Source organism: Culex pipiens, chromosome 3 (assembly GCF_016801865.2).
Source record: "Culex pipiens pallens isolate TS chromosome 3, TS_CPP_V2, whole genome shotgun sequence".
Lineage (NCBI taxonomy): Eukaryota > Metazoa > Arthropoda > Insecta > Diptera > Culicidae > Culex > Culex pipiens.
In genome coordinates this window covers 12923257-12950790 of record NC_068939.1, presented here as the reverse complement: position 1 = coordinate 12950790, position 27534 = coordinate 12923257, and the positions used below count along the sequence as shown (strand labels likewise).

The following is a 27534-nucleotide window of genomic DNA, read 5'->3' as shown; positions in this document are numbered from 1 at the left end:
TTTGTAAATGTCGATACTATCAAGAGTGTTCCCCTTAGAGGAACTGGGAAAGATTAACTTTTTTTAAGTATGAGAATTTCGATTTTATTGTTATTTTAAAGAGCAGAAAGTTTCATAATAGTTTAAAGATTATCGAACCAATAGTTTCGAAAATAGCGTGAGTTGAAAAATAAAAACATTTTCCCAAAATATCAGTAGATTTTTATGTCAAGTTTGGCTTTCGGTCTTTTCGGGGGGAATCATAACATTTGTATGAGACAAATTAGAAAAAATATTTGCCATGGTTGATACATCATTTAATGCAGTTATTACTCAGACATTTGTTTTCTGAAAATAAATAAAAAAAACTAAGCTATGAAGATTTGTATGATATTATACAACGAAGTTTCATAAAAATTCAAATATTTTTTAACTGGTATCATGATCAAATTAAATACAAACGTAGTAACATATTCGAATATTGTTCAGGTTATTTCATATCAATTTCCATTTTTTTTTTTTTTTTTTTGCAACAATCATATAAGGCCGTTGCAAATATTTTTCAAAGTTTATGTCGTCCCCCTTCAAAGTTGGCCTGAACAATCAGGGGGCAGAAAAAATATTTTTTCGAAAAACTTCAAAATTTTAATGAAAATTAAAGTTTATTCAACTGAAAACCAGTTAAAATGCATTTTCCCACGTTTATAATCATATTCAGCATGTTTGAACTCCTTTGAAAACATTTTAAATTTTCATGAAATACCAATGTACAATCCCACGAAAAGTTTTCTTTTTGCGAAAAAAAAATTCCGTCAATACTTCGATATTTTCAAAACTAATGATTGGAAAACAACTGTACGCCTGTAAAATGCATTTTAAAACACTTTTTTCATCCAAATGTTGAAACCTAGGCTTGTAATTTTTTTTTTTATTTATTATGAAAAACAACATAAAAGAATTGTTTTAGGATTTTAATTTTAGGAAATTCTAATGTTTTCTGATGGTTCCATCTTTTTATAACATTTAACGACATAAACTCTGATAAATATTTCCGACGGCTTTTTGGAGATTTTATCCAAAAAACTTTTTTATTTAGCAGTGTATTGGGTCATTGAATTAACGCTAATATATTAAATAAAAAGTTAGGTTATTTATCTTTATCTTTCTTCTCTCAACATCAGTAAGAGTAGTCCGCATAGAAAAAAATAAATGACCGTTTAACCATAATATTTAACTACTTTAATAACTTAATAATTACCTTAATTATCCATTAATTACTTTCGATTTCTATAAGTGTCATTAATTACTGAGTAATTAATGAATTACTGAATTACTAGCTTAAAATCAAAGAAATCAATTATTTGCCAGTCCAACCAACAATCACAGTTCTCCAACCAACAATCACAGTTATATTTCCGTAATTTGATGTATCGATTTCATTTCAATCCTGAAAACATTTCTATCCCGTTCAACTTTTGATACATAAGTGACCCAGACAACCAAAGTCAAGCCCCTCTTATTCCGCCCAACTTCCAAGCAAGCCCAAATGCCCAAACGCAGAGCAACGACGGTAATTGAATGTTGATCAGAGGCAACGATTTTCGGTTAATTTTCGGTTGCCTCCGTAATTGCCAAGAAACGAACTACATCCCCCTCCCCGTTCCAATCGTTTGCATCCGCCGAATCGAACCAATCTTGTTCATTTTCCGGCTCCTTGCAAGAGGGGGAGGGGGGGGGGGTTCGTAAATGGGTTCCTTCAACAAGTGTTGCTCCTGGGTAGGGTGGCGAATCCTCGTTTCCATTTCCCATCACCAAAAAGAGTGGGGGAAGAGGGTGCCAGGTGCTGCTGCGTTGAAAATTTGATTTACACGTACAAAGCACGCGATGGAGCCCTTTTTCGGGGAGGGGTTGGGCGGTTTTATGGGTGGGGGTGTGCGTCCCAACCTCAACAAAGTTCGCCGATGCTTACGGTGGGTAATGTTCACTATGCTGATAATAGCTTCTGATAAGGGTGTGTGGGGTTGGGACGGGGCGTCACCCTGATGGCAGTTTAATACTACCGTAAGCTGCTTTCTGTTCTGGATAAGCATATCAGCTTTAGTGCACCGTTAGTGAGTGTAAGTGTGTGTGTGAGTGTGTCAACTTGGTGTGTTTGTGAAGGTGGAATCGAAGGCGTTGAGTTGTAAATTGATCGTCAATTAACCTTTCAGGATCGGGAGGTGGCAGGAGCTTTGTGTTCACCGATGTCGTTTAGTCTCCTGATGGACTTGCTGCGTTGCTGCTGTGTTAATTTGAAAATGATTATTGTCATTACCCAGGAACGGTAATGAGCGGAAATTGGTTGTTTGATACGGTAATTTGAACGAAATGATTTTGATTAACTTGAGTAACAAAATGAATTATAAAGAAAAACGTTTGAATTTATCAAAATCAACCGAAAACCATAGCATTATGAAACTAAGGTCTTAAATGACTTGATTTGTTAGAACAAAATAACTTTTTTTCGTAAAATCGCGATAACTCGTGATGTTTATAAGCAAACCCCTTATGTCTATATATCAAAATTTTTGTAATTGTCTGCTCTACAACTTTGTAGAACATTGTTACACTCTAAAAATAACCCTGCAAAGTTAGAAAAACACGAAATTTTAAAATGAAAAATTTTGTTCTAAATGAAAAAATGACCCATCTGGGTCAATGTAGATTCGAAAAGTACATTAAATTTCCCATAAAATGACATGTTCCAAAATTTTTTACAGTCGAGTAACGGAAAATGGGAGAATTTTTAAAACTTTTTTGGTGTTTTTTTCGATGAAAAATACGTTTTTTTGGAATTCTGAGTACGCCATCAAATCGGGCGTCTAATTTTACATAAAAGTCCCTTTGACACCAAATTTCTATCTCATCACCGTTTCAGGCTGCAAATTATTGAAAAACACCTCTTTTTTCGCATGTTCAAAAATGGAAGGGGTCGTACCGCCCCTCCGTCACGAGATATCAAAAAACGGACCTCGGATTCGTGATCAGGGACAAAAGTAACCCCTTAGGACAAAGTTTCACGCAAATCGAAGAGGGGTCGAGGCAACTGCTGTGTGAGTTGGCGGAGAATTACCCATATAGTTAAGAATTGTTTCAAAATTAAATCGATATTTTCTGTAAACAATAAAAAAAAGAACTTTGATAAGTATAGTCATTGATTTTGTAGGAATTTGGGGAGAATTGCTCTCTCTAAAATATTTTCTACACCCATGAAAATTTCCATGTTCATAAATTTATTTTTAAGGGTTTTGTCCCTCGACTATACGAAGTTAAAGGGTATAAAAAACCTAAATCTCAAATTTCGAGACATATTAAAAAAGTATAATCAAAGAGTATTACAAAATGCTTTACAATATTTCAGTTAGCTATACAGTCCAGACTCGATTATCCGAAGCCTCGATTATCCGAAGTTTCGATTATCCGAAGGTTTGTATGGGACTTCGGATAATCGAATCACGAACAATTTTTTTTTTCTTTTTCTTGTTTTAAACATCAAATTCGAGTTCTGCAACCCCATTTTAATCAAATTTGAATAGTTGATTGCCTATTAAATAATAAAATGCATTTTTTCCATATTTCAACACCACCATACTGGCCGCCAGCTTGGATTTAAAAGTTTTAAATCACTTTAACGTAGTTCAGGGGTCATACTTAGGCTCGACAATAAAAAATTAGGCAACGAAAAAAAAATTTTTTTTCTGATTCGATTATCCGAAGTGAAATTTTTCAGAGGCCTTCGGATAATCGAGTCTGGACTGTATATATTTTTAAATATCAACGAGTTTTAAGGAACATTGTGGAAGGTAGAAGGCAGCTGTTCATACAAAAATGGTACGTAAATATTCGTAAATCTGAAACTTTTCAAGGATTTTATTTTTTGATTGATTTGGTGTCTTTGGCAAAATTGTAGGTATTGATGAGGACTATTAAAAAAATAGGTACACCGAAAAAAATGGGGATTTTTAATTAACTTTTTTTTACAAAAAAAATAATTTCTCAAAATTTATATTTTTATTTTTTAATTTTTTTAACATGTTTTAGGATAGACAAAACCCCGCATCTTTCAAGCCATTCAGAAGTATGGACTTTAATTTTGCCGACGAGTTATGTTTTTTTTAATGGTGAAAAAAGTAGAAATCTTGTACATAAAAAAATAGAAAAATAAAAAAATTTAAATCATTTTCTTACAATTGTTCTCTTTTTTTTTTATATAAGATAGAATTTGCAATCGAAAAGTACTTTACAATTTTTATCATTAAGTGCACGGTTAAATTTTTGTCCGATAAATTGTTTTCGATTGCAAACTCGATTTTACATTAAAAAATTAGGTCAAAAATTTTTAGTACTGGATTTCAATTTATTATAAAAATCACTTTTTATAAAAAATCAAAACTCGTAGGCAAATTGAATCTTCTGAATGGCTTGAAAAATGCTGGGTTTAATCCCCAAAACCATATGAAAAGGAAAAAAAAGTAATGATTTTGAATAATTGATTTTTTTGTGAAATAAAGTTAAATAAAAAATCACCAATTTTTTCCGTGTAATTATTTTTTTTCTGAATAGTCCTCATCAATACTTACAGCTTAGTCGAAGACACAAATTAAATTAAAAATATCCTTGAGATAGGGGAAATATACCCATTTTAATCACTCTAAGCCGTTTAACCAATTCTCATCACTTTTGCCGTTTTCCACTATTAAATCAACATTTTCAGGTGTATCAACAATGGAGAGTTGCTTGCTCACTTTTATTTGAGCTATTTATTACTTTGGAACAGTCAAAAACACTTTATGAAAGCTGTAATTCATGACCAAAGTGCTGATAGGCTGATAATAGAAATAGGCTGAGAAAGGGTATATTTCCCCTAGTTACAGTTTTCCGAATATTTACGTACCATTTTTGTATGATCAGCTGTCAAAATTGTATAGAGACTTTTATGGGTGAAACAATAAAACAAAACTACTTCTTTGGTCATAGGGAAGGCCCCCACAAAGTTTGAGCCAAATCAAAAAATAAAAGTTAAATTAATTTCCGGTGTTTGGTAGATAATTGCTCAGATCGAAAAACTCGATTTATTTGTTATAATCAAACATTACTTAGCCATATCTCGAAAATGTCATCAAAAGTTCTATAAAATACATGTGGATTGTAAGTTTAAAAAAACCATAGATTTTTTCTAAATGATTGGGCAGGGTGTTAAATGCATTTTAATACGATTTTTCCATTCAATGGTTTAAACCATAGCTTATTTTCATATTTATTTGCCCCCCCCCCCCCCACCCCTACATTTTAAATTTCAAAACAGATTTAAAAAAAATTAAACAAATCGAATGATTTAGACATTATTTCAGTTAAAAGTATTTTTTTAATGTCAACGAGTTTTTTAAGAAAATTTTGGAAGGGGGGAAACAAAAACTTGAAATGAAACTTGGATTAAGACCATAATTGAAAAGTTTAGACCATTAAAAATAAAAACCAAGTTTACAAAACAAGTTAAAAAAAAAACCTTTAAGTATCCGTAATCCTCTATTCATTTCAATCTTCGATCGGATGCTCTCCAACATTCAAAGAGCTTTTCTAGCAAAAACATCATAGATATTTTTAGCCTACATCGGGAAAACAAGTGATCCGATGAACGACTCCATCGCCCATGGCCTCCAAACCGAAAAAGTATGCAAATTGAGCCATTCCCCCTCCCTTCCTATTTCTCCTTCAAAGTCAGCTTTCCTCTTCCAACAACATAACAACATAGTTTAGCTGACGGTAGATACAGAAAACGAGAGAAAAAGGGAACTCCAAACGTAAACATTATTATTACTATGCCTCACATGGGTCCACTTTCAACTTTTATCTCTTCATGATGTGAGCTTTGAGGATGTTCACCAGAGCAAAAGGAGAACTGACCCCCGTCCGCTCGCTTTGCCTGCCGGGTGTCCTAATTTTTCATCCCGTCGTAAACCGTTCCACACACAAGACCAGCTCAAATATATGCTAATGTTTTTATTTGTTTTATCTCCCCTTCCCCCTCAAAGGCACCAAGTCCGGCCATGTCACGGATGGGATGGGCCCTGCGAGTCCTGCTCGTCACCGACAATACCAGCTGCCTCAAGGATCGGAAGGTGAGTTTCGGGAGGTTGGCTTTCTAGCCCAACAAAGGTGCTTTTGGTGAGGTTTTTCAGTTTTTGGTGTTCTGCTACAGCTGGGATTTAGTTTTGATTTGTAATGTAACTTTAGTGTAGAGGGCCACATCAACATTGTTTGCCTTTGAATTATCAGACACTAAATAAAGTCTTTGAGCAATTCTCTCAGATTTCGGTCATTCGATTTTTTTTTTGTATTTTTTAATCCGGCTGAAACTTTTTGATGCCTGCGGTATACCCAAAGAAGCCATTTTGCATCATTAGTTTGTCCATATAATTTTCCATACAAATTTGGCAGCTGTCCATACAAAAATTATGGATGAAAATTCAAAAATCTGTATCTTTTGAAGAAATTTTTTGATCGATTTGGTGTCTTCGGCAAAGTTGTAGGTATGGATACGGACTACACTGAAAACGAATGATACACGGTAAAACAAATTTGATGATTTTTAATTTAACTTTTTGTCACTAAAAGTTGATTTGCAAAAAAACAGAGTAGTGCGGTGCCTGTGTGGACGCGCAGTCCTGTTTTCTTCGTGTTATTTTCCGTCTGTTTTGTGTCGCTGTTCAAGTGCATGGGGTGATTAGTCATTATAATTAAATAATAGCATCATTAGTGTGGTGCTTTTCGGGTCGCGCAATTCTGTTTTTTATTAACCTTCTTCTTTGTTTTCATTGTTTTTTTTTTCACTCGCGTTCGTTGGCCGATGAGTTTTTTTTTTGTGTTTTCTCTTCTTATAGTTTTCTATAAAAACGTACCTATTTTTTTGAGACTAGCAAGTCGTATTGCTGGATTAAGCCCTTTCTATGTCATCGATGATTGGAAGGCACGCCTTCCAGGCTTATGATATAAAATCATTTCAATAAATGAAGCCCTTCCTACATCACCGTTGATCGGAAGGCACGCCGACAGAAGAATTTCTGGAGAATCGCGGTCGGATTAATACTATATTTAAATCCCTAGATAGCTATCTTTCCGCAGCCGGCTGCCTAAGATTTTTAAAATTTCAACCGATAAACAAATTGCTTATGGTCGCATCACCTACCACAGTGAATCCTGACCTCATACCCATCTTACTAACCCCTCAAAACTCATGTGATACTTTGTCGGAGACGCAGCCGATTTAGCGGTCCCATCACTCAAGTATCGGCTAACATTCCCATCCACTACCCCGTGTCTTACCTCTGGTCGTGGCCGGCGTCGGTATTGATCAGCATGATAGGGACCTTTGAAAATTGCGAAGGGGTGATGATTGGTTCCTACTTTTCATCTGTGGTCCACGGAGCAATGTTTGGGGGTCCTGGTCAATAACGAAGTAGCAGCTACGGGTAGACACCCGCTATGCTATGCTAAAAGTTGATTTGCAAAAAACACTATTTTTTTATATGTTTTAGGGGACATCAAATGCTAACTTTTCAGAAATTTCCAGGTTGTTCAAAAAATCTTTGACCGAGTTATGAATTTTTTAATCAATACTGTTTTTTTCAAAAAATCGAAATATTGGTCGCAAAAAAATTTTCATATTCATATTTCGATGTAAAATCAAATTTTCAATCAAAAAGTACTTAAGTGAAATTTTGATAAAGTGCAAAGTGATATTTTTTAAAATCAAGACTAGCATTTTAAAAAGGCATAATATTGAATGTTTTGCCCTTTTGAAACGTTAGTCTTGATTTAAAAAAAATGAAAAAAAAATTCGAAAGGATCAGAAAATTTCACGAATGTTTTATATTTTGACATTGAAAATCTGAACAATAGTTGCTGGGGTGGTGAGACTTTAACTCAATTTAAACCTTTGCATGGCAATATCTCTGCAACAAAGGGTCGTATCAAAAAGTTCAAAAAAGCAAAATATAGAGAATTTCTCAGCTCTTCAAAAATATTTTTTTCAAAGTTGAACAAACATGTGCACTTATTTAAAAAAAAAAAACTGCTACTATTTTCAAAAAAGTTTCCCAAAAATAGCTTTAACTTGAAAACGGTGCACTTTATCAAAATTTCACTAAAGTACTTTTTTATTGCAAATTTGATTTTACACATGAAGTTTAACAATTTTTGCGACCAATATTTCGATTTTTTGAAAAAAACAGAATTGATTAAAAAATTCATAACTCGGTCAAAGATTTTTTGCACAACCTGAAAATTTCTCAAAAGTTAGCATTTGATGTCCCCTAAAACACATCAAAAAATAAATAAAAATTAAAAATAGTGTTTTTTGAAAATCAACTTTTAGTGACAAAAGTTAAATTAAAAATCACCAAAAAAATGTTACCGTGTATCATTTTTTTCAGTGTAGTCCTTATCTAAACCTGGGTGATGAAAAGTAGAGAGTATTGTGATCGATCATTAATTTTTTTTTTGTAAGAATGAAAGATTTGTGGCCTTTTAGACCCTGGGGTTGAAGTCAAGAGACATTAAGAAAGTTGAAGGCGAGATCGTATTTTTTTATAATTATGAATGGAAGTTGTTTATGGGGTTGATGCGGTTGTATTTTCCATTTCTTTCAAAGGTACACGCCGCGTGGCATTTCAATATGTGCCGTAGACATTGTTGGCAGCGATTTTCTGCACTTATGATGCAATTAAAAACATGCGTGCCAACAATGCTAGGCGATTCGAAGAAGAAGATCAACAAAAAAAGTGAGTGCAGCGCGTCGTTCCGAGGCTGGTTTGCCGCGTGTCTTTCTCGGGAATACGCACAATATCCATTCAAAAGCTGTCTCTATTGTTTGATTCCGCTTCGCTAAAATTAGCGTTGTTTTTGCTGGATCAGGAAGAGCTGCAGAATTCCAAAATCAGCCATGGAATTTATCTGCGACATCGCAGAATTACACCTTGTCACAGTTCTTCGTCACCCGTAAAAAAAGAAAAATCTCTTCTAACCGATCGAAACGCGACAATTTTCCAGCAAAAAATGTAAAAAAAAACTAGACAAAATAAAACACATACTACTGATTATAAAACAGCTCATTTAATAGTAAGAAAAAAGCCATGCTTGTGCTTGAACATCTTTCTACTTTGTAGATGTAAACAAAGTGGGATAATTCGAAAATCACGTTACGCATTCTCTCTATTCATCACCCAGATCTAAACCTACAACTTTGCCAAAGACACCAAACCGATCAAAAAATTCCTTCAAAAGATACAGATTTTTGAATTTTTATGCATCATTTTTGTATGGACAGCTGCCAAATTTGTATGGAAAATTATATGGACAACCTAATGATGCAAAATGGCTTCTTTGGGCATACCGAAGGCACCAAAAAAGTTTCAGCTGGATTAAAAAATATAAAAATTAAAATTCAAAAAGAAAAGACCGATTTCGTAGAGAATTGCTCCTTTGTATTTTTTTTCTTTGGTTTTTAGCACAATTAGCATCATCACACTGGATTTCTTTTTCTTGGTGATCTTATTTAAATTTTTATTTAAATTTGTATTATTTCTCTGCTAAAACAAACAAACATTTACAGATCTGAGAAAACCTTAAAATTACGTTTTGTTAAGTAACACTAAAAGCACAAACAGTATGAAGATTGTAAAGTCGTTAAACTTATTTAGGACGAGATTGTGTTTTCACAGTCTTCAATAGACATAATGCAACAAGTACAATAACACCAATGATTAATAGCGTTGAAAGCGTGAATATCGCAAAAAATAAAGAACGCGTACCACTTTTCTGAGGACTAATCGTTGCTGGACAAAGTTGATGCCACGTTTTTCGGAATTCAAACTCAGATCCATTCAGGCAGCGGCAATTTTTAGCAGGAGCCTTCCCAAAATGTAAGTCCAAACCAGGATATAAAGATTGCAATGCCTTATAGCTCATGCCTTGTTTATGTATTAAGAGATGGATTATGATAAATCCAAAACCACGCTTCTTCAATTTTGAGGTGATCGTATGATTGATTCCTTGCCAAGTCAAACGGAAATCAGCAATAAAATCTTTTTTGCAACCGTTTTCCGATAACTTCACTGAGGCTGTCCACTTGCCATTAGAATTGATCAGTTTTAGCTGGAACATCTCATCATAGTTGCAGGTTCCATAGAAAGTCATGTGATTCTTCACTAGAGATAAAGCAGGTTCCATCATCAGACATGGATTATTTGGGAACAGTTCTGTAACTTCAATATTTTGTGATTTTGCTATTCCACCGTAAACATCAACGTAGAATAATGACACTGGGTTAGAATCTTCAAAGGTTTCTTCAGTTAGAAGTCCATCGTTTCCTTTTGGAGCTCGAAACTGAACCAAATCTTCTTGTGCTTTTGTGCTCAAAAAAATCATTCCAAAGACAAAACCACTGCACCACATGATATTGATAGCACGTCTGTTCGAAAATAAAGACTTTTCTATCACAACTTCCCTTCAGGAACACTTTATTATATACTGATAAGCTAATTTCTTTATAAACGCATTGTTGAAAATTGTATTACTGAATTTTGTGTTTCCAAAACGATTTCGTTCAAATTATGCTAGGTGGTTTCATAATTATAATAACCTATCAAACACCTATCTTCGTCATATGAAGAGTTTGATTCTCGATTAAAGCTCCAAAAATACTATTTAGGCTATAAACTTACCAGCAACAGTACCGCCTGAAGTAAGCACGCAAATTTATGCCATTTACTGGCCAAAAAGATCAAATTTAATGCACTTTTGATCATAATTTATATTTTGCGAGATCATTTCTCATCATTTTGATGACACACACATCCACACGCAAGATGAGAGGTTAACTGCTTAACGAAAGTCGCCATCAATATCTTTTCACTTGCGCTAACGTTTTCAAAGCGCTTAAGATATAAAATTGCTTCCAACTACCGGCAACATGTTCTTTTGAACATTAATTAGTCACTCACTTGAAAAATAATATCGAAACATGTAAATAATTAGCAAGCGCCATAAAAAAAACAAACGTGCCAAGTCTTTTGACGTTTGAATGTTGACGACCCATTCCAATCGAAGGCTGAAGAATACCGAGCGAGAAGCGAAAGCAAATAAAGAACAAAGGGTGGCCATCAACACCACCAGCAGCGCCTGTTGGAGTGAGCCAGTGATGCCAGGAAATTTTCTCTATAAATGCTACTTTTCGTGAGTGTTAGTTTAAAATTTCATTAATTTTGGTAGCACTAAGCAGACCCAAAAGAGCGCTGGAAGAAAAAAAGAACTAAGCTGAAAATAGGAAAAAGGGCGTGGCCCAATGCACTTGGCTGATTAGAATGCATTTGGGATTTTTTTTTTTTTTTGAAATGCTTGTAAAAGGAATAGCATAACTTTTAATAAAAGTGAAAATAAACAGAAATGTTCACAAAAAGTTGCTCTGCTCGTTGGTGTACTTGGTTTTAGTAAATTTCAAGGAACACTCCAGATTACCCAGCATCATTCAAACACGACCGCTTATTAGGCTTAAAATGGGTATATTTACCCTACTTTAAAAAAAATCACCTCAAACTTATGACCATACTTAATAACCCCGAAGTATTTCTCATGGGGGCTCACCCCACCCTCCAAAACATAGCCAACCTGCAGCGGTGTAATCATCCCCTTTCCTCCGTCTTCCTCTCTTGCCCCCCAGGTCGGTGGCAAATTTATCCGCAAGTGCGCCCCCGGCACGGAACTCGTCGACTGGCTGCTGAACCTGTCCCCGATCGTGCACACGCGGAACCAGGCGGCCGGCATGTGGCAAGCGCTCGTCGAGGAGGGCGTCCTCAGTCACGGTGAGTTTGGGCTTTGCGCCAAAAGTTATGCACCACCAGAAAGTGTGTGTGCGCCCGAAAGTATACACTTTTTTAATTAATCATAGCGAAACTGTTGCGCAGTACCTGAACACTAGTTGCTCGTCGCTTCTTCCGGAGTGGGGTTAAAAATGCTTTTTAAATTATGCACGATGTGAACGAGCAACAGGAGGTCGGAAAATATAGCGCAGAATTATAAATAAATGCATGTCCTGTCGTTTCCCCTCCGATATAAATATTCCATGTTTGTGCTAATTTTCAACAGTTTCAAAGGAGCAGCCATTCAAGGACAAGTGCTTCCTGTACCGGTTCAGGGTGGACGAGGACGGGACGGCCAGCGGGTCGCCCTCGTCCGACGACATCAGCCAGTCCAACGATCACATCCGGGAAGCGCTGCCGTCGCTGCTGCACCGAGGCCCGGACGCGACCCTGCGGATGATCCTGCGGAAGCCGTAAGTTGTTGGAGTTGTGTTGATTCTGGCGGTGTTTGTATTGCAAATGATTTGATGGTTCAGTTCAGTTTCAGTTCAGTTTCAGTTCAGTTTCAGTTCAGTTTCAGTTCAGTTTCAGTTCAGTTTCAGTTCAGTTTCAGTTCAGTTTCAGTTCAGTTTCAGTTCAATTTCAGTTTCTTTAAAGTTTAATTGTAGTTATTAACCTAGATTCAGGATATTTATACAAACCGAACAGATCAAATTTTCTACAATGAAATTTCTCATTCCAAAGTTTTACAAAAATGTCAAGTTCACTTTTCTTCCCGGAAACTTTCGCAATGAAATACTCAAACAAAAACCAGAAAGTACCACGAAACATCGCCCGCATCTTGGAATCAAGATAGTTTGTTGCAACAAACTCGGGGAAGAGCCAGTTCAAAAACTTTATCGCTGATGGATGATGGCTCGAAAGTTCACACAAAACTTGAATCGTTCCGCAGGGCGAGTAATTTCGCAATTTTCTGCTTTTCCTGGCAATTAGCCTTGGCGCTGCAGCTCGCGACTATTTGAACAGAATGGTATGATTTTGCCACAGAAAAGTAGACCTTAACTTTTATTCGTGCAAATTCAAATTTCAAATCATCCAGTTCAATTTTCAATTCTGGAGTTTTTTTTTTTAAAAAAAAAAAGGTCCAATAAACCAAATTTCCAGTTTTAGCTTTTTGGGTGTTTTTGAAACCGCCTTGATTTAGGGGTAATTGAAAACACCCAAAAAGCAAAAACTGAAAATTTGGCTTATTGGACCTTTTTAAAACAAAAACTCTAGAATTAACGAAAATGGTGACAAACTTCGAACGCTCAAACAAGCCAATCATTCTAGAAGGCAAATATTTGTGCCAAAGTCGCGAATTTCCGAGCGCGTCGTCCTCGGTGTGATGAGGTCACACAATTCATGAATAATTCCGGGCCGAGAAACAACATCAACCAAGCAAGGCAAAGTTTACAGTATCCTTTGTCGTGTCGTGGGAGAGGCACGGATTTGAAGGAACCGCTGAAAGTTCGCTGAAAGTAATCGTTCAACCAGGTTGGAAGAATGGCTTGCCGTTTTCGGGTTGTGATTACAAATCATTTCACCCACCATGATGCGGGTAAGAAAAATGTCTTAAAGTTATTATGAAATAAAATAAATTTAGAAATTAGGATAATAATAACATTTTTTCCAACTTTTTTACCGCTGCAAACATGTTCACAAGTATATGTCCCTCGACTCTGGTCAAGGTCGAGAGGGGGGAGGGGGGGGGGGCATGACGATGTTTACATATTTTGACAAATTGTTTTTTTTTACATATGTAATCTTTTTCGAAAAAAAACTCCAAATTATAGCTGTTGCAATATGGGTATCAAACAACCGGGATTTTTTTTTTAAATTTCGAAAGTAGTACATAACAAATTTTTTGAAAATACCTAAAATTTTCACAAAACTAGGTATGTTTGAAAAATGCTCAACTCTTTAGTATTTTTACAATATGAATATCAAGTAATCGACAATTTTTCAAACATTTCGCAAGTAACAATTCAATTTTATGAAAATACTTAAATTTTCACATAACGTCATCAGGGGTGACATTTGGTCTGGGCGGTGAGATTGGGTCATACAAATTAAAGCATTTTTGTATGACCCAATCTCACCTCCCCAGACCCAATGTTACCCCTAATGACGGTAGCTTAATATTCTTGAAAAATAAAAAAAAATAGTTTTTAACAATATGGGTACCAGCTGAACAAAAATTTTAATTCATATCGAATGTTACGATAATTATTTAGAAAATACTCAAAATTTACACAAAACGTATACTTTGAAAAAAAAACAAATTTTAGTTATTAAATTCTAAAATTATCGGGGTTTTTAATACATTTCGACAGTAATCAATTTTCTGAAAATACTCACACTTATTACTTTTGATATGTATGAAAATAGTTCAATAGTGAAAAACTTGTTGCAGATTTTCAAAAATACGTGATTATGTGAAAATTGAGAGTATTTTCAAAATATTGTTTGATTACTTTCGAAATGTATATAATAAAAACCTGACCATTTGATACCCATATTACAACAACTAAAATACTGAGCATATTTTATTTCGAAAATGCGTAGTACAGTCCAGACTCGATTTTCCGAAGTTAAAAATAATATAGTTAAAAAACAATATAGTTCAAAAACTTCAAAATTTTTAATATTTTTCAAAAATATGTGGTTTTGTGAAATTTTTTAGTAGTTTCTAAAAATGGTATTATTACTTTCGAGATGTATGAAAAAGTACCATAACTCGAAAACGGTATTTTAAAAAACTGTTTCCTTGAAACATATCTTTTTCGAAAAAAATAATATTTGGCAGCAAATGTTTTGACCATAATTCAAAAAGGCTCAAGATAAGCATTTTTTTGGTCCTTTAAGGTGAAACGGGACGCCAGTTCTTGGACAAATTCTGTTCAACTAAAAAAAAATATCTGAAATCGACAAAACCTACTTAGCGTCTGCAAAAAAAAACCACATCGTAAGTAACGGCGTTTTCTATGACGGTGCTTCCAAGACTCTAGTGGTAGGGTCAACATGGCGCTGCCTCACTTTAACTCTCTACAACCCACCCCCGTCTTAAGACGGGCTTCGATGTAAAAAAATTACCAAAAATCACATTTTCAACCAATTTTTGATGTTTAAAAAGCATTGAAAAGAAGCTCTTAATTTTTTTGAAAATTTTAGGGTTTGACTTGTTTTATGTGACTTTGCCAATGTTTTCAAAAATGTATTTTTTTAGGGGTCAACTTTGGCTTTGTTTTTTACTAACATTTTCTATATTTTAAGTAAATTGAAGTATGCAGTAATTTTTGTAGTGTCCCAGACAATGCCTCTACGCATTTTTTACAATTTAAATAATAATGGTGCCATTCTAGGGCAGAAAATATGAAAACAAGCAAAAAATTTAAAAAGTGACTTTGAAAACATGAAAAATTAGAAAGGCAATATGTAATGATAGAAGGTGGTAGAATAGGCCCAATACTACCAAAAACAAAGAAAAACTAAACAAGATAAATGCAAATTAAAATACTAATAATAAAACAAGAAAAGTAATGTTTTTCGTAGAACAAAAGTTGCTCTTGAAGACAGAAAATAATAAATTTCGAAAAAAGCTAGAAAAATAGAAATTTGAATTTTGGTAATGAGTATTTTTTTACAGTGTAACTTTTTCTTCTCCACTTTGGCGAAGGCGCCAAATCGACCCGATAATTCCTTCTCCAGATACAGATTTTTTGAATATTTACATACCATTTTTGTATGGATAGCCCTCAAATTTGTATAGAGGCTTTGTTATGGGGATTCTAATGATGCAAAATGGCTTCTTTGGTCATAGGCGTCGTAAGGAATCGCCCTGGAAGTTTTAAGTCAAATCAAACAATATAAATTAAATCCACTTCCGGTTTTCGTGGAAAAATGCTCATGTAGATAATTTTACGAAACATTTAAATTTTTTGACTTTCTAATATTTGGACATTTATAATTTAACAAAATTTGAACAGTCGGACATTTCTAATACATTTAATACTATAAGTTTTGCCATTTTAATATTTTGTCGTTTCAAAAATGGAAATTTTTATTTTACTTGGATCAAAACAAAATATTTCAAGTTATTATTTATCTCCCTTAAATCTAAATGATGAACGCCATAAAATAAGAAAAGATAAATCAAACCCTCGTGTGGGAAATGAAAGAAGCCACGTTCTCGCAAAATCACCCACAGCGCGGAAATTGCTGCTCTTGTCTTTATTTTCATTAGAAGAGGTGGTCGCTGTGGTGTTAAGATAATTGAAACATAAAACACTGTTTTCAATGACACCCCCTCTAGTGGCAACTTTACCAACAAATTGCGTGAAGGGTTGCCAAAGATAACTTTATGTCTAGACATGATACTAAATGTTGTGTATTGTAATGAAATAAAATGAAATTTATTTAATTTGAGTTATACAAAGAGAAGAGTTAATTCAAACAAAACAAAGAATTTCCCCGCTTCCAGAATTTTTGATTAGTTGATTGCAACATTGTTTAAACCTGGTTGAAGTTCCCACATTCTACACCAAGAAGCTTACTTTTCAAACAAACTCAATCAATTAGCAAACATAAGTACTCACCTCAAAATCCCCCACACACACACACACCTTCCAAACAGTAATCAAGTTTAGTTTGCAATACAAACAAAGTTGGACCAGATGTCCCTCTGTACGCCACCGTTTGTGTGTACTAAATCCCACCATGTGTATTCTCATTTGCAATTCAAATGTCTTGTTTAAAACCCGACACGCAAACTCATTCACACACACATACGTTTTGTCCATTTCCGGCAGATCCCACGAGCGAACGCAGGAAGAGCTGGAGCTGGTCTACGAGGAACTGTTGCACATCGCGGCCCTGTCCCACCTGTCGACGTCCATCAAGCGCGAGCTGGCGTCGATCATCGTGTTCGAGGCGCACGCACACGCCGGAACTGTGTGTAAGTATCGTTCGATGTTCAGTTATTACCTGGGAGGGTGTTCTTTTAGAAAGTGTTGCCAAAAATGTTAATAGCTTAATTAAAATTGGATTTATCAAAAACTTTAATTTTGTCATGAAATCTTAATTAAGACATTCGAGTCTAATTTTTGCATCAATGAGTCCTTATTTTTCCTCAATTCAATGCAAAGTGACGTAAGTGCCAAAAATGTCATTTTTTGTTTTAATGTCGCTTACGTCACTAAGAATAATTTAGGCTACATACCAAACCTTGCGTAGATAGCAGCAGGCGATGGCAGTAAAATTTTCATAGTCGAAGCCAGCCTCCGTACGGAGCATCGTACGGTGAGTCGTTTCCTTTGAGTCAATCACTGAAATGATGGCGAAGCTCTGTTGATGGTGGTGACGATGAGGCTGGAGTTGCTGCCGTTGGTGATGATATTTAATTTTCACGCACCATTTAACACCTGTTGGGCCTGTGATGAAATTTTATAGATGCTACGCGCACTGTGCGGGAGAAAGAGGGTGAGGAGGATGCACAGTAATGTCAGGTAATAACATTATTTAGAGTGAAATGGGTGGGAAATTTGCTGCTGAAACGATAAAGCTTACTCTACGATTGAAAAAAATATCTAAAAAATAAAAAAGGATTCAGAGATTTCCTCTTTATTTATTTTTGCAAAGCAATATGACATCGTTGTGTAAAAAAAAATAGTTTTCAAATATTTAAGCTCAATTTAAAATATAATTCATCATCCCAATAAAACATTCTGACTTTCTGAAAATATCAAAAAAAAACCTATGTAAATTTGAACTATTTTGAACTCTAATTGTGCTTTGCCCTCTGATTTTCAAAAAATTGTTTGATGAAATGAAAATTCAGTTGGATAAAAAAGACTAAAGTGTAAAATACTTATTTTCACAAAATATCGTTTTTTTGAATACACAGATTTTTATTATTCCATTGCAAATATTATTAAAAGTTTTGTCAAACCCCTGAAAAAAAGGGTTTTTAAAAATTATTGCTAAAAATTAAAATTTTCATTGAAAAAACATGTTCCCTTCATAATAAAATATTTAAAATATATTGTTTAACTTCAATTTATGTGCTTTCAATCAAATGTCGCACTTTTAGACTTTTAGCAAATTTGGAGTTTTGAGACCACAGACCGTATTTTGTAAATTTTCGGTAGGAGCATAGCTGTAATAATGTATAAAGCATTTTATGATACTTTTAGCTTTAAAATTAAGATTGATGGGCTTGAAATTTGTTATTTTTTTGCAAATAGCGTAGTTCTCTAGAATTTCACATTAATTTTACATATTTTTTATTTGGATGACATTTTATTCATCTCCTCTTTTATAAGTTTTCTCCATTCAAGGCTCCATATTTTGCTACAAAATTGTATAGGAAAGCGACTTTAATCGTTAAAATAAGTGTGAAGATCAATTAAAAACATGAACGCAGGTAAAAAATCATACAACTTCCAGTAAGTTTATAATTTTTAAAATTTTATAGGCTCAAATCTTACAACAAATAAAAAAAAACTCAGATATAATATATAAAGTAGAAATGAAAAAAAATACATGCCAAAATTATGTATTTCATGACAAATTACTTCTATAAAACAAGATATACTGGTTTCAGCTCTTGAACAAGAGAGTGAAACTTTTTAGTTTTTCTTTGAAAATCAAACTATTTTTTTTTGTTTTACTTCAAACATTTTTTTTTTTTTTCAAATATTCGGAGATTTTTTTTGTTTGCAGTTTTTTACAAAACAATGTAATTTTCCAATGATTTTTTTAATGGGTTAAGTCATGGTATTCAGGTTTCGGTTGAAAGTTTTTTCAAAGTACAAAAACATGATTAAAATTATACGATAAATAAACAGAACTCCATAATCGATCTTCTATTTTTTGGTTATTTAACATTTGACCTTCAAATACTCATTGATGCATAGGTGCTCCATGATTTTTTAACCTCAAATTGTCATTTCTTAAATACTTTACAAATTGAAGTAATACTTCTTGCAGAGACCTACAATATTCGATCATGGTAAACAAAAACGTAAAAAATCTCGATTTTGCTTTGGCGTGAAAGGGTACACCAATTATGTATGAAAAAGCTTACCAATAATGTAATAATAAATTTTCATTACGCTAGATCTTTTTCCAGTTGCCTCAGAAATTAATATTATCAGAAATAAATCTTGATATCAAATTTTCTGATCATCTGATCAATTCTACATGAACTGAAATAAAATACTTTTGATTAAAATCGAAAACATTGCTCAACTAAATTTAAAATATTATTTTTAGAGGCAAAATCAAAATAGTTTGATAAATTACACCGTTTTCAAGTTACAGGCACTTTTTTCAGATTATATGCAACTTTTTTCGAAAGTTGTAGACTTTTTTGTAAATATAATACTAATGATTTATTCATTATTTTTTGATCCCATTTTACGACCCAAATTTGTTGTTTATAAATCAAAATAGTTAAAATTTTCATCAAATATTTTTGAACATATTTGGACGTTTAAATTGTGTCTTTAGAATACTGTTATAATAGTAAAAAATAATATTAATTTAAAAGTTATTATGACCCTTTCTATAAACCGACCTTCAAAATTTTATTGCACTTAGAAATCTTCCACCTAAGGATTCAAACTCATGACATTTGGATAACGAATCTGATTCCCGAACAGACGGTAATAACTAAATTCATGCCATTTCAATAACAAATACTGTTAAAATAACAGAAAGTGTTATGGAATCTTCTTGAAAATTCCATTTTTGCATAAGAGTTTAATAACAGTCAATGTTATCATAACAAAATTTGTTATTGGTCTGATATTGGTTGAAAGCCAAAACAACTTTGGAATAACATTTTTTGTTATGGAAGAATAACTCCAACTGTTATTGGGATGATCGGATTAGTTGTTAAAATAACAAAAAATAATAACAAAAATTTGTTCGAAAAATAACGTAAAATGTTATTAGCCTGTTATTATAATAACAATCCAATAACAAAAAAATCATAACGACGAATAACAAATCCTGTTATAAATAACATAAAATGTTATTGGCCTAGTATTTTCAAAAATCAAAAAATGTTATTCCCAAGTTATTTCCGTCTGCTCGGGTTGACAAAATGCTGAAATCGGAGGAATAAGGCTGTTTCAAATATTTTTCAAAGCTTTTGTCATCCCGAAACTCCCTCTCTTCCCCACTCTCAACTTTTCAAAATAGGCTTGAAAAATCAGGGGCATAACATATTTTTTTCTGAAAAACTTCTAAATTTCAATGGAAATTTAAGTGCAGTCAGCTGAAATCCATTCTAAATGAATTCCTCTGCATTTAGAATCATTTTGATTGTAAATAAACTGTAAGGGTGTATAACACATTTTCTAACATTTTTTTTTTTTTCATTGAAATGTTGAATATTCTTGCTTGCAATTTCAATTTTTATTTTTCTAGTTTTTTCTCGACCATGGCCAGGGTCAAAAGACAAAAACTGTTTTGAATGTTTGCAACGGTCTAATTATTGAAAAATATTTTTGCAGCGATTTGTCATAAGTTACACTTTACCTAAAGATGAAATTACTAGTTTTATAAATTGCAATTTCAAAATATAGAAAAAAAACTTTGAAATATCAATGAAAACACAAGTACATTAAACTAAATACATTGTTTTTCAAATACCGAAAACTATAAAATCAACAAGACTGATGGAAAACTGTCATTTTCCGTTTTCTATTATTGAAGAAAAACGAAAATGTTCAAAAAATAACAGAAACTCAAACATTAAGCGATAGATGTATTTTTTAAGTCTTCTAAATTTAAATATGATAATTTCATTTTTAAATATCCAATATTATATATCTGGCCCGCAAGTTCATTTGAGCTTCGAATTTGGCCCGGCATCCAAAAACTTTGAGCACCCCTGACCTAACCTCTAGTCCCCTAAACATTTGAAAAAAAAAATCGAAAATAAAAAAAACTTATTCACAACTTACTGCTTTGCCCAAGGCACCAATGCGATCAGACTATCCATTCTCAAGGTACTGATTTTCAAATATTCTCCGCCCATTTTGTATAACCAACCTGCAAGATTTTATGGAGCCTGCAAAAATAATGATTCAAAATGGCTTTTTTTGACGTAGTCGATTTGCGAAAACATAGAGAATAACTCAATAATAAAATACGGAATACGGATGCAATACGGATCTCAAACTACACGATTTTTTGTATGTTTTCAAATAAAAAATTATTAAATTTTTAAACCTAGACATTTAAAATTCATGAAAATTTACAACTTTTTTATTTACGAACTCTCTTCCGTCAGTCAAACAGAAAAACGCTCCTTCCGCTCAAACAGATCGCAAAGTCATCACTAAACTCATCAATCCGATTCGGGGAATTTTCCTGCCGGCTTCATAGAGCCACTTTCGTCAACAACAGAAAGAAAAAAAAGTTCCATTCTCGCCCACGGGAAATTCTCCGAACGCCGTCACCGCGCGGAGGAGTATCAACTTGTGTTAAGTGCCCGGGCGGAACGTACACAAAAAAAGAAGAAGTTCAGGCCCAAACAAATCTAATTTCTAACTTCGAGATTAGATTTCGACACCTCAACGCGCGCAGCGCTCGTTTCCCAACTAGTCGCGATTAGGGTGGTCAGAAAAAAATATTATTTGAAATTGTTGAAGAAGGATGTTCATACTCAAATTGTAGAGCGTTTGGCAGCACAACAAAGTTGTAGGGGAGAGTGGGGAGACTTGATCCCCGGGGACACTTGATCCCAAGCCTGTATCTCGTCAGCATGTGGGTAAAACAATTAGCTTTGTTCTAGAAAGTTGTGCGAAATTAACTAAAACTCATTGTAGAAAACAAAGAAAAAAATTAAAAAATGTTTAGATTGAGTTACACACATTTTTCTAAAACGAGCTGCAAAAAACTTCCAAGAGATCTTTTTTTCTTTTTCTGATATGCATAAAAAACACTAAAAAAATATTCAAAAAAATATTTTTTGTATATGAATTGTTTGATAAACTTATCAACTTCAAAACCCTTACGCATTTGATGTTAAATTTATCATCATACTATTTTTACAATCAATTGTTTAAAAAAGTGCGTTTAGGGAGACTTGATCCCTGCCTTTTTGCAGTCACTGGAATCAGCCTCAAGATTAATTAATTGGGCTGGGATTTCATACTTAGTTTCCTTTAGTATAGTTGTACATAACTCACTGCAGTTTGAACCTTTTTTCAAAAGTTTTGTAAACAAAAATTTCCAGCTTTTGTAAACATGCTTAATTTTGATCTAAAAAATAATATTTTAAGTTTTTAAATATTTTACATACTAAACTTGTTAAATTTTGAACAAAAACGTACAGGTTTTATGTGAAATTGCTGTAACTAATAGAAAATTTAAAGTTTGCATGAATAAGAAACATTTTGCTTAAGATTTCTTCAAAATGTTGAAAGGGGGATCAAGTTACCCCTAACATTTTAAAAATGCCGGTTTAAAATATTTTTTTAAAACGCTTGGCTAGATTCGAAGAGTTTATCTGATGATATATCCTTATTAGGCAAACATACATGAATGTTTAAGCTTTCAATTCATGCAAAAAGATCATAGTTTTGTGAGTAATTGACAGAGTTATGTGCGATACAAAAAAAGGGGATCAAGTCTCCCCACTCTCCCCTATAACCAAAGGTTCTGAATGTTGGTTCAAAAATCAGATATCACTCACTCGGTGACGAATCACTCAGTGCGCAACCAATCGTAAGCTGCCACGATTCGCAAGCAGCAAGCGATTGATCCGATCGCTTCGCTCGGTGATTCAAATTCTTCGTGGGCTACTACTTTCGTTGGCGACACTCACACAAGAACATGCTCAGGGAGGAGCGAAGCTATTGACTATCATTTTGAGTTTTACATGACGAAAGATAATGTCAAAAGCTTGTTTGTTGTTGTGTAAATAAAAATAACAACAAAATGTTCCGGATATCATCGATTTTAAGCAATCGAATAAAAAATTCGACGTTGTCGTGCTATCTTGTCGCAAGTCGCTTATTGACGTTCCAAAAAAATTACCCTTTGATGTTTGACCTTGAATAAACAAAAACTAGGGCACGCAATGTAAACAATAACAAACACGTTTTGTTTGGCTGACTATTCTGTGCATTGTCCCGAAAGTTGGTTGAATTTGGTTTCCGGAGTCCCGGGTTATAATTACAAATGTTTACGGTAGTCGGTCTTGTACGTGTGTCACACACGTTCTGACCTGAAATCCCTTTGACCAGATGTCGCACTTACAGCAATTTTCGGGGTGTGTCAAGATAGCACGGCGACGAAGAGGGAGTTCACCAGAGCAAATTTGCATCGCGTCCGATTTATGCTCACGAATGAAAGAGAAAATTGTGAGCAATCAAGACACATTTTCATCTATACTATGAAATTAGCTTAAAAAAAGTGTATTTTGAGCTTGGAGCGAAATTTTGAAACACCCTAGTGCCCGATCCCGCTCGTTTTAGTAACTTCCACCTAACGCTGCGAGGTGGGAGGCTCGACGAAAGAGTTCGACGCTGTCTATCCCAGTTAACTCAATCCGAATTCTGAAACGGAATCTAATTAGAATCGTATACAAATTCCGTTTCAAACGCAACAACCGGTTCCGTGTTCGAACCGGTTGTTGCGTTTGAAACGGAATTTGTGTACGATTCTAATTAGATTCCGTTCCAGAATTCGGGTTGATTTGACTGGGATAGGGCACGTCGATCAGGGATTCGTGGGTGTATTTCTCCCCCAGCTCGGGAAAACTGCCCTAAAGAGTAGGTTTGTGTGCGAAATTCAGCGCACATGGATATGACGAGCAAATCAAATTTCGATTGGAAGTGGATCCGTTTTTGGCCCCGGGAGCTAAAATTGGTTCCCAGTTTGGCTGATGTAATGTGACAAATTTAGGCGAGAGAGAGATGGTGAGAGGGGAATGTTCATTCAAACTTGAGTGATGTTTTGCCAATTATGGAGTTCCACGGAAATGTTTCTGGAAGAAATGACGAAAGAAACTCATTACAAAGTGTGGGAAAGTTAACATCTTTCGGATGAATGTACTGACACGGAGAAAAGCTTCTAGTAGCAAATAAAAAAAAACAGCTCGATTTTAAAATCAAAACTTGCTAAGCTATATAGATACGAAGAGTGCTGAAAAAATCGAAATTCACAACGAGCTTTGATTTTTTAATGATGTTTAAAAATTTAACTGTATAAAAAAATTAAGGACTATTTTTTTGTGATGAAAAGTTTGCCATTCGTTGATCTAGAAAGATATGAAAAAAAGCTAAAACGTTTCAAAACGTAAATATCAAAGCAAATGTAGCTCAATTTAATTTCTTAAACACAAAAAAATTAGAAAAAAAACTTCCCGTGCCGTGCCCAGCTATTCCGAAATGGGAAAGCTTTTTCCTCATCTCTCCTAAATTATCCCAGTTTGATGACGAAGGAAGTGATCTCCTCCAAAGTCATTAGCCTTTGCGCGTACGTACTTGGCAGCATCTGGTCCACGATAGACTTCTTCCGTGGCTGACTCCAGAACCGCCGAAATTCGTCAAGGATGACAGCACGTGGCCTCATTTTGCTTGTGGTTGGCACATTTGAGTAATTTATGTGCGTACTTCCGGGAAATACTCAAAGTGATGAATGTTCGTCAGATTCTTGAAAATTTCCAAAATATATTAAAGCACTAAATAAACACTTTAAAGTCCGCTTTTTGCATTTTAATTTGTCATCTTGTCTAAATAAAAAGTCTCTGATAAGAGTTAATCATTTCACCCTGGGTTCACTAATCTTTCCAAGAAATGTAGTACCATCTCATCTTTTTTTTTTCTTCCCTCTTGCAGTATTCAACCAGGGCGACGAGGGTCGCTCGTGGTACATCCTGCTCAAGGGTTCGGTCGACGTGGTGATCCACGGCAAGGGCACCGTCGCAACGCTCAAGGAAGGTGACGACTTTGGCAAATTGGCACTCATCAACGACGCGCCCAGGTAAGGAAAGCCGCCCCAACATAAAAAAAAAATGACGAAGAAAAAGGAAAAACCAGCGATTGAATTAATCAGAGGGAGGGTGGTTTTGGTGACATATTTTCGACAACTTTGAGGGGGTCCTTTTTTCGTGGTTCTACATTTTTCCTTGCGCAATTTTTTCCCCGGCTTGATGCCATTACCCGTAATTAGGCCGTCTTCGGCTGGGTCACACAAATTTAATTGCTTCTTAAACGGAATTTATGCGGCGTCGACGATAATGATGGGTGGGTGGTAATGGGCAAAAATTGGCGAGCTAATTTTTCGTAAATTGACCGTGCTCGATAATAGGCATTGGCAGGAATTTACTTTGCAAAGTTGATAACGATCATATTATCGTTATCCCAAGCGATAGTTGACTAGAATCCATTAAAGTAATTTTATAAGAATTATTTTTCGCATTACAATACAATACAGTCCAGACTCCGAAGTTTGTTTAACCGATGGTTTGCATGGGCCTTCGGAAAAAGGAAACATGGACAAAAATAAAACAACTTTTGAGCTTTCTACATCAAATCCGAGTTCTGCGACCCCATTTTTGTCAAATTTGTATGGTTCATTGCATACTAAATTACAAATTTTTGCTTTTAAGCATTTTTCAATATTTCATTACCGCCATTTTGGCAGCCATTTTGCATTTGAAAAAATTTAAATCACTTAAGAGTAGTTTTGGGCAGACATGCATCGGCACTAAGAGCTCTTCTTAAAGGCACTCAGCTTGTTCTGGTTGGCATTTAAGTTTAAAGTAATGTTATGCTTGTTACCAGTTAAAAACGTCTTGTTTTTAGCATGAATAATGTGTAGAAAACATTGGTTTATTGGAAAAACCGACTTCAGGTATATTTTCATGTGACTGTTCTCATAAGCTCTCGAGAAGAACGTCTTAAAAGCTCTTTGAGTGCACTTAACGGTTCTTACCCTATATCTCACTTGGTTTATAATAAAGCCTCTCAGGGTCTTCAGGAGCCTTAAAGATTAGCGTAATTACTGTACTCTAAACACTGGCACAACATGCTGGGAATCATCTATGTCAAATGCCAAACAAGTTCTTCTAAAAGAGGAGTTAGAGCGGATGCACGTCTGGTTTTGGGGGTTAAACATAAGCCCGACAGTCAAAATTCAGACAACGAAAAAAATAAAAATTTCGTGATTCGATGCCGTCCAGAAAAATGATAGGCTTTTTCAAAAGTTTTTGATTGTCATTGTTTTGACCCCTTATCTACTCTAATGTGATTTAGAATTTTTAAATTTATGATGAGATAGAAATCAAGTATGTAAAATTGGACACCCAATTTGAAAGCATACTTAAAATTCTAAAAAATATACATTTTTCAAAAACAAGTTTAGTCAAAAATGTTAGAAAAAAAATTAAAATCGTTTCCATTTCCCGTTACTCAACTGTCAAAAATTTCAATTAATGGTAAACTTAATGTTCTACAAAGTTGTAGAAAAAAAAGAAATTTTGTTTGTTTAAACATAAAGGGTTTGCATGTATTCGTCACGAGTTATCAGAACTCTACGAAAAAGTTTTTTGAAATTGTTTAGATGGGGTGATGAGTGATAATTATCAGCGATATTTTTTTTCGTACAGCAAAGGTTATTTGATAATTTGCTTCTCAATTATTTAAATTTATCATCGTACTCATGGGTCAGAAGTTAGATGTTAGATAGTTTCAGTTTAAATCGATAAAGAACTTAATCTTCAAATATATTTAAAATGAATTCAAAAAATGAAATGAAAAACAAACAAAGCAATACACTACAATTATAAAACATAATCCTTGATTCAGAAAGGATAAAGTTAATTTGGTTTGCTCCGGTTATTTTTATTTATATTGTAGGATTTAGTAAAATTAATTCGCAAGGGTTTTTTTAAACAAACTTTATTTATTTTTTCTTGTATCAACTTTTTTAATATCCTGAGAACTTAAAATTTAACTTAAAAATTCGGATTCAAACATTTAAAAATATCTTAAAATAAGAGTTGGTGATTGTTAACCTAGGTATATAATATAATCGATAAAATAGCAAAAATATAAAATAACTTTTTAATTAGAGAAATCATCCACCTGAAACGTATTAAAAGATGTATTCAACTTTTGTCTCATCTCAAAATTTAGGATGGTAGAAAAATAAACTTAATTTCAAATTGCAACTCTTACAAAAGCTTTTTTTCAATAAGAATTTAAATTTGTAGCATTAGTTTTTACTCTTGGGACAAAAACTTGGAATAAAATTTGCTTTTTCACGAAAGTTGTTAAAAACCTGTTGTCAAACTGCGCAATCTCGGGAACTACGAATCTTAAAAGGCCAATAAGGCTGGTACAATATTTTTTTAAAGTTTTTGTCGCTCGGCTCTGGTCAAAACGAATATAGGTGAGGCGAAAACTTTATAAATTTAAAATTTCAAACTTGATTTACATCATTTTTATGCGAAATGTATCAAAAAATGCTATTTCTTTTATTATTATAGACATTTTACCACTTTTGTGGCATTCATGACTTGGAAAAATGGTCCAAATGTTGTTGTATAAACTGGTTTAAAAATGCTGTATACATCATTACAGTTACTCTACTATGA

The 27534-nt window shown here is 34.0% G+C and overlaps 2 protein-coding genes across 9 annotated transcripts in view; both read left to right on the top strand.

Moving 5' to 3' along the window:
- Window positions 1-27534, top strand: part of LOC120432597 (RNA-binding protein 1) — a 454616-nt gene that overhangs the window by 87285 nt on the left and 339797 nt on the right. The gene's annotated exons all lie outside the window — the stretch shown is intronic.
- Window positions 1-27534, top strand: part of LOC120423495 (rap guanine nucleotide exchange factor 4) — a 330099-nt gene that overhangs the window by 251389 nt on the left and 51176 nt on the right. For all 7 annotated transcript variants that reach the window (XM_039587335.2, XM_039587332.2, XM_039587331.2 and 4 more), the window contains 5 exons: window positions 6051-6137; window positions 11735-11876; window positions 12160-12346; window positions 16724-16869; window positions 24773-24917. In XM_039587335.2, the coding sequence (XP_039443269.1) occupies window positions 6051-6137; window positions 11735-11876; window positions 12160-12346; window positions 16724-16869; window positions 24773-24917 (707 nt within the window). The remainder of the gene's footprint in view (window positions 1-6050; window positions 6138-11734; window positions 11877-12159; window positions 12347-16723; window positions 16870-24772; window positions 24918-27534) is intronic.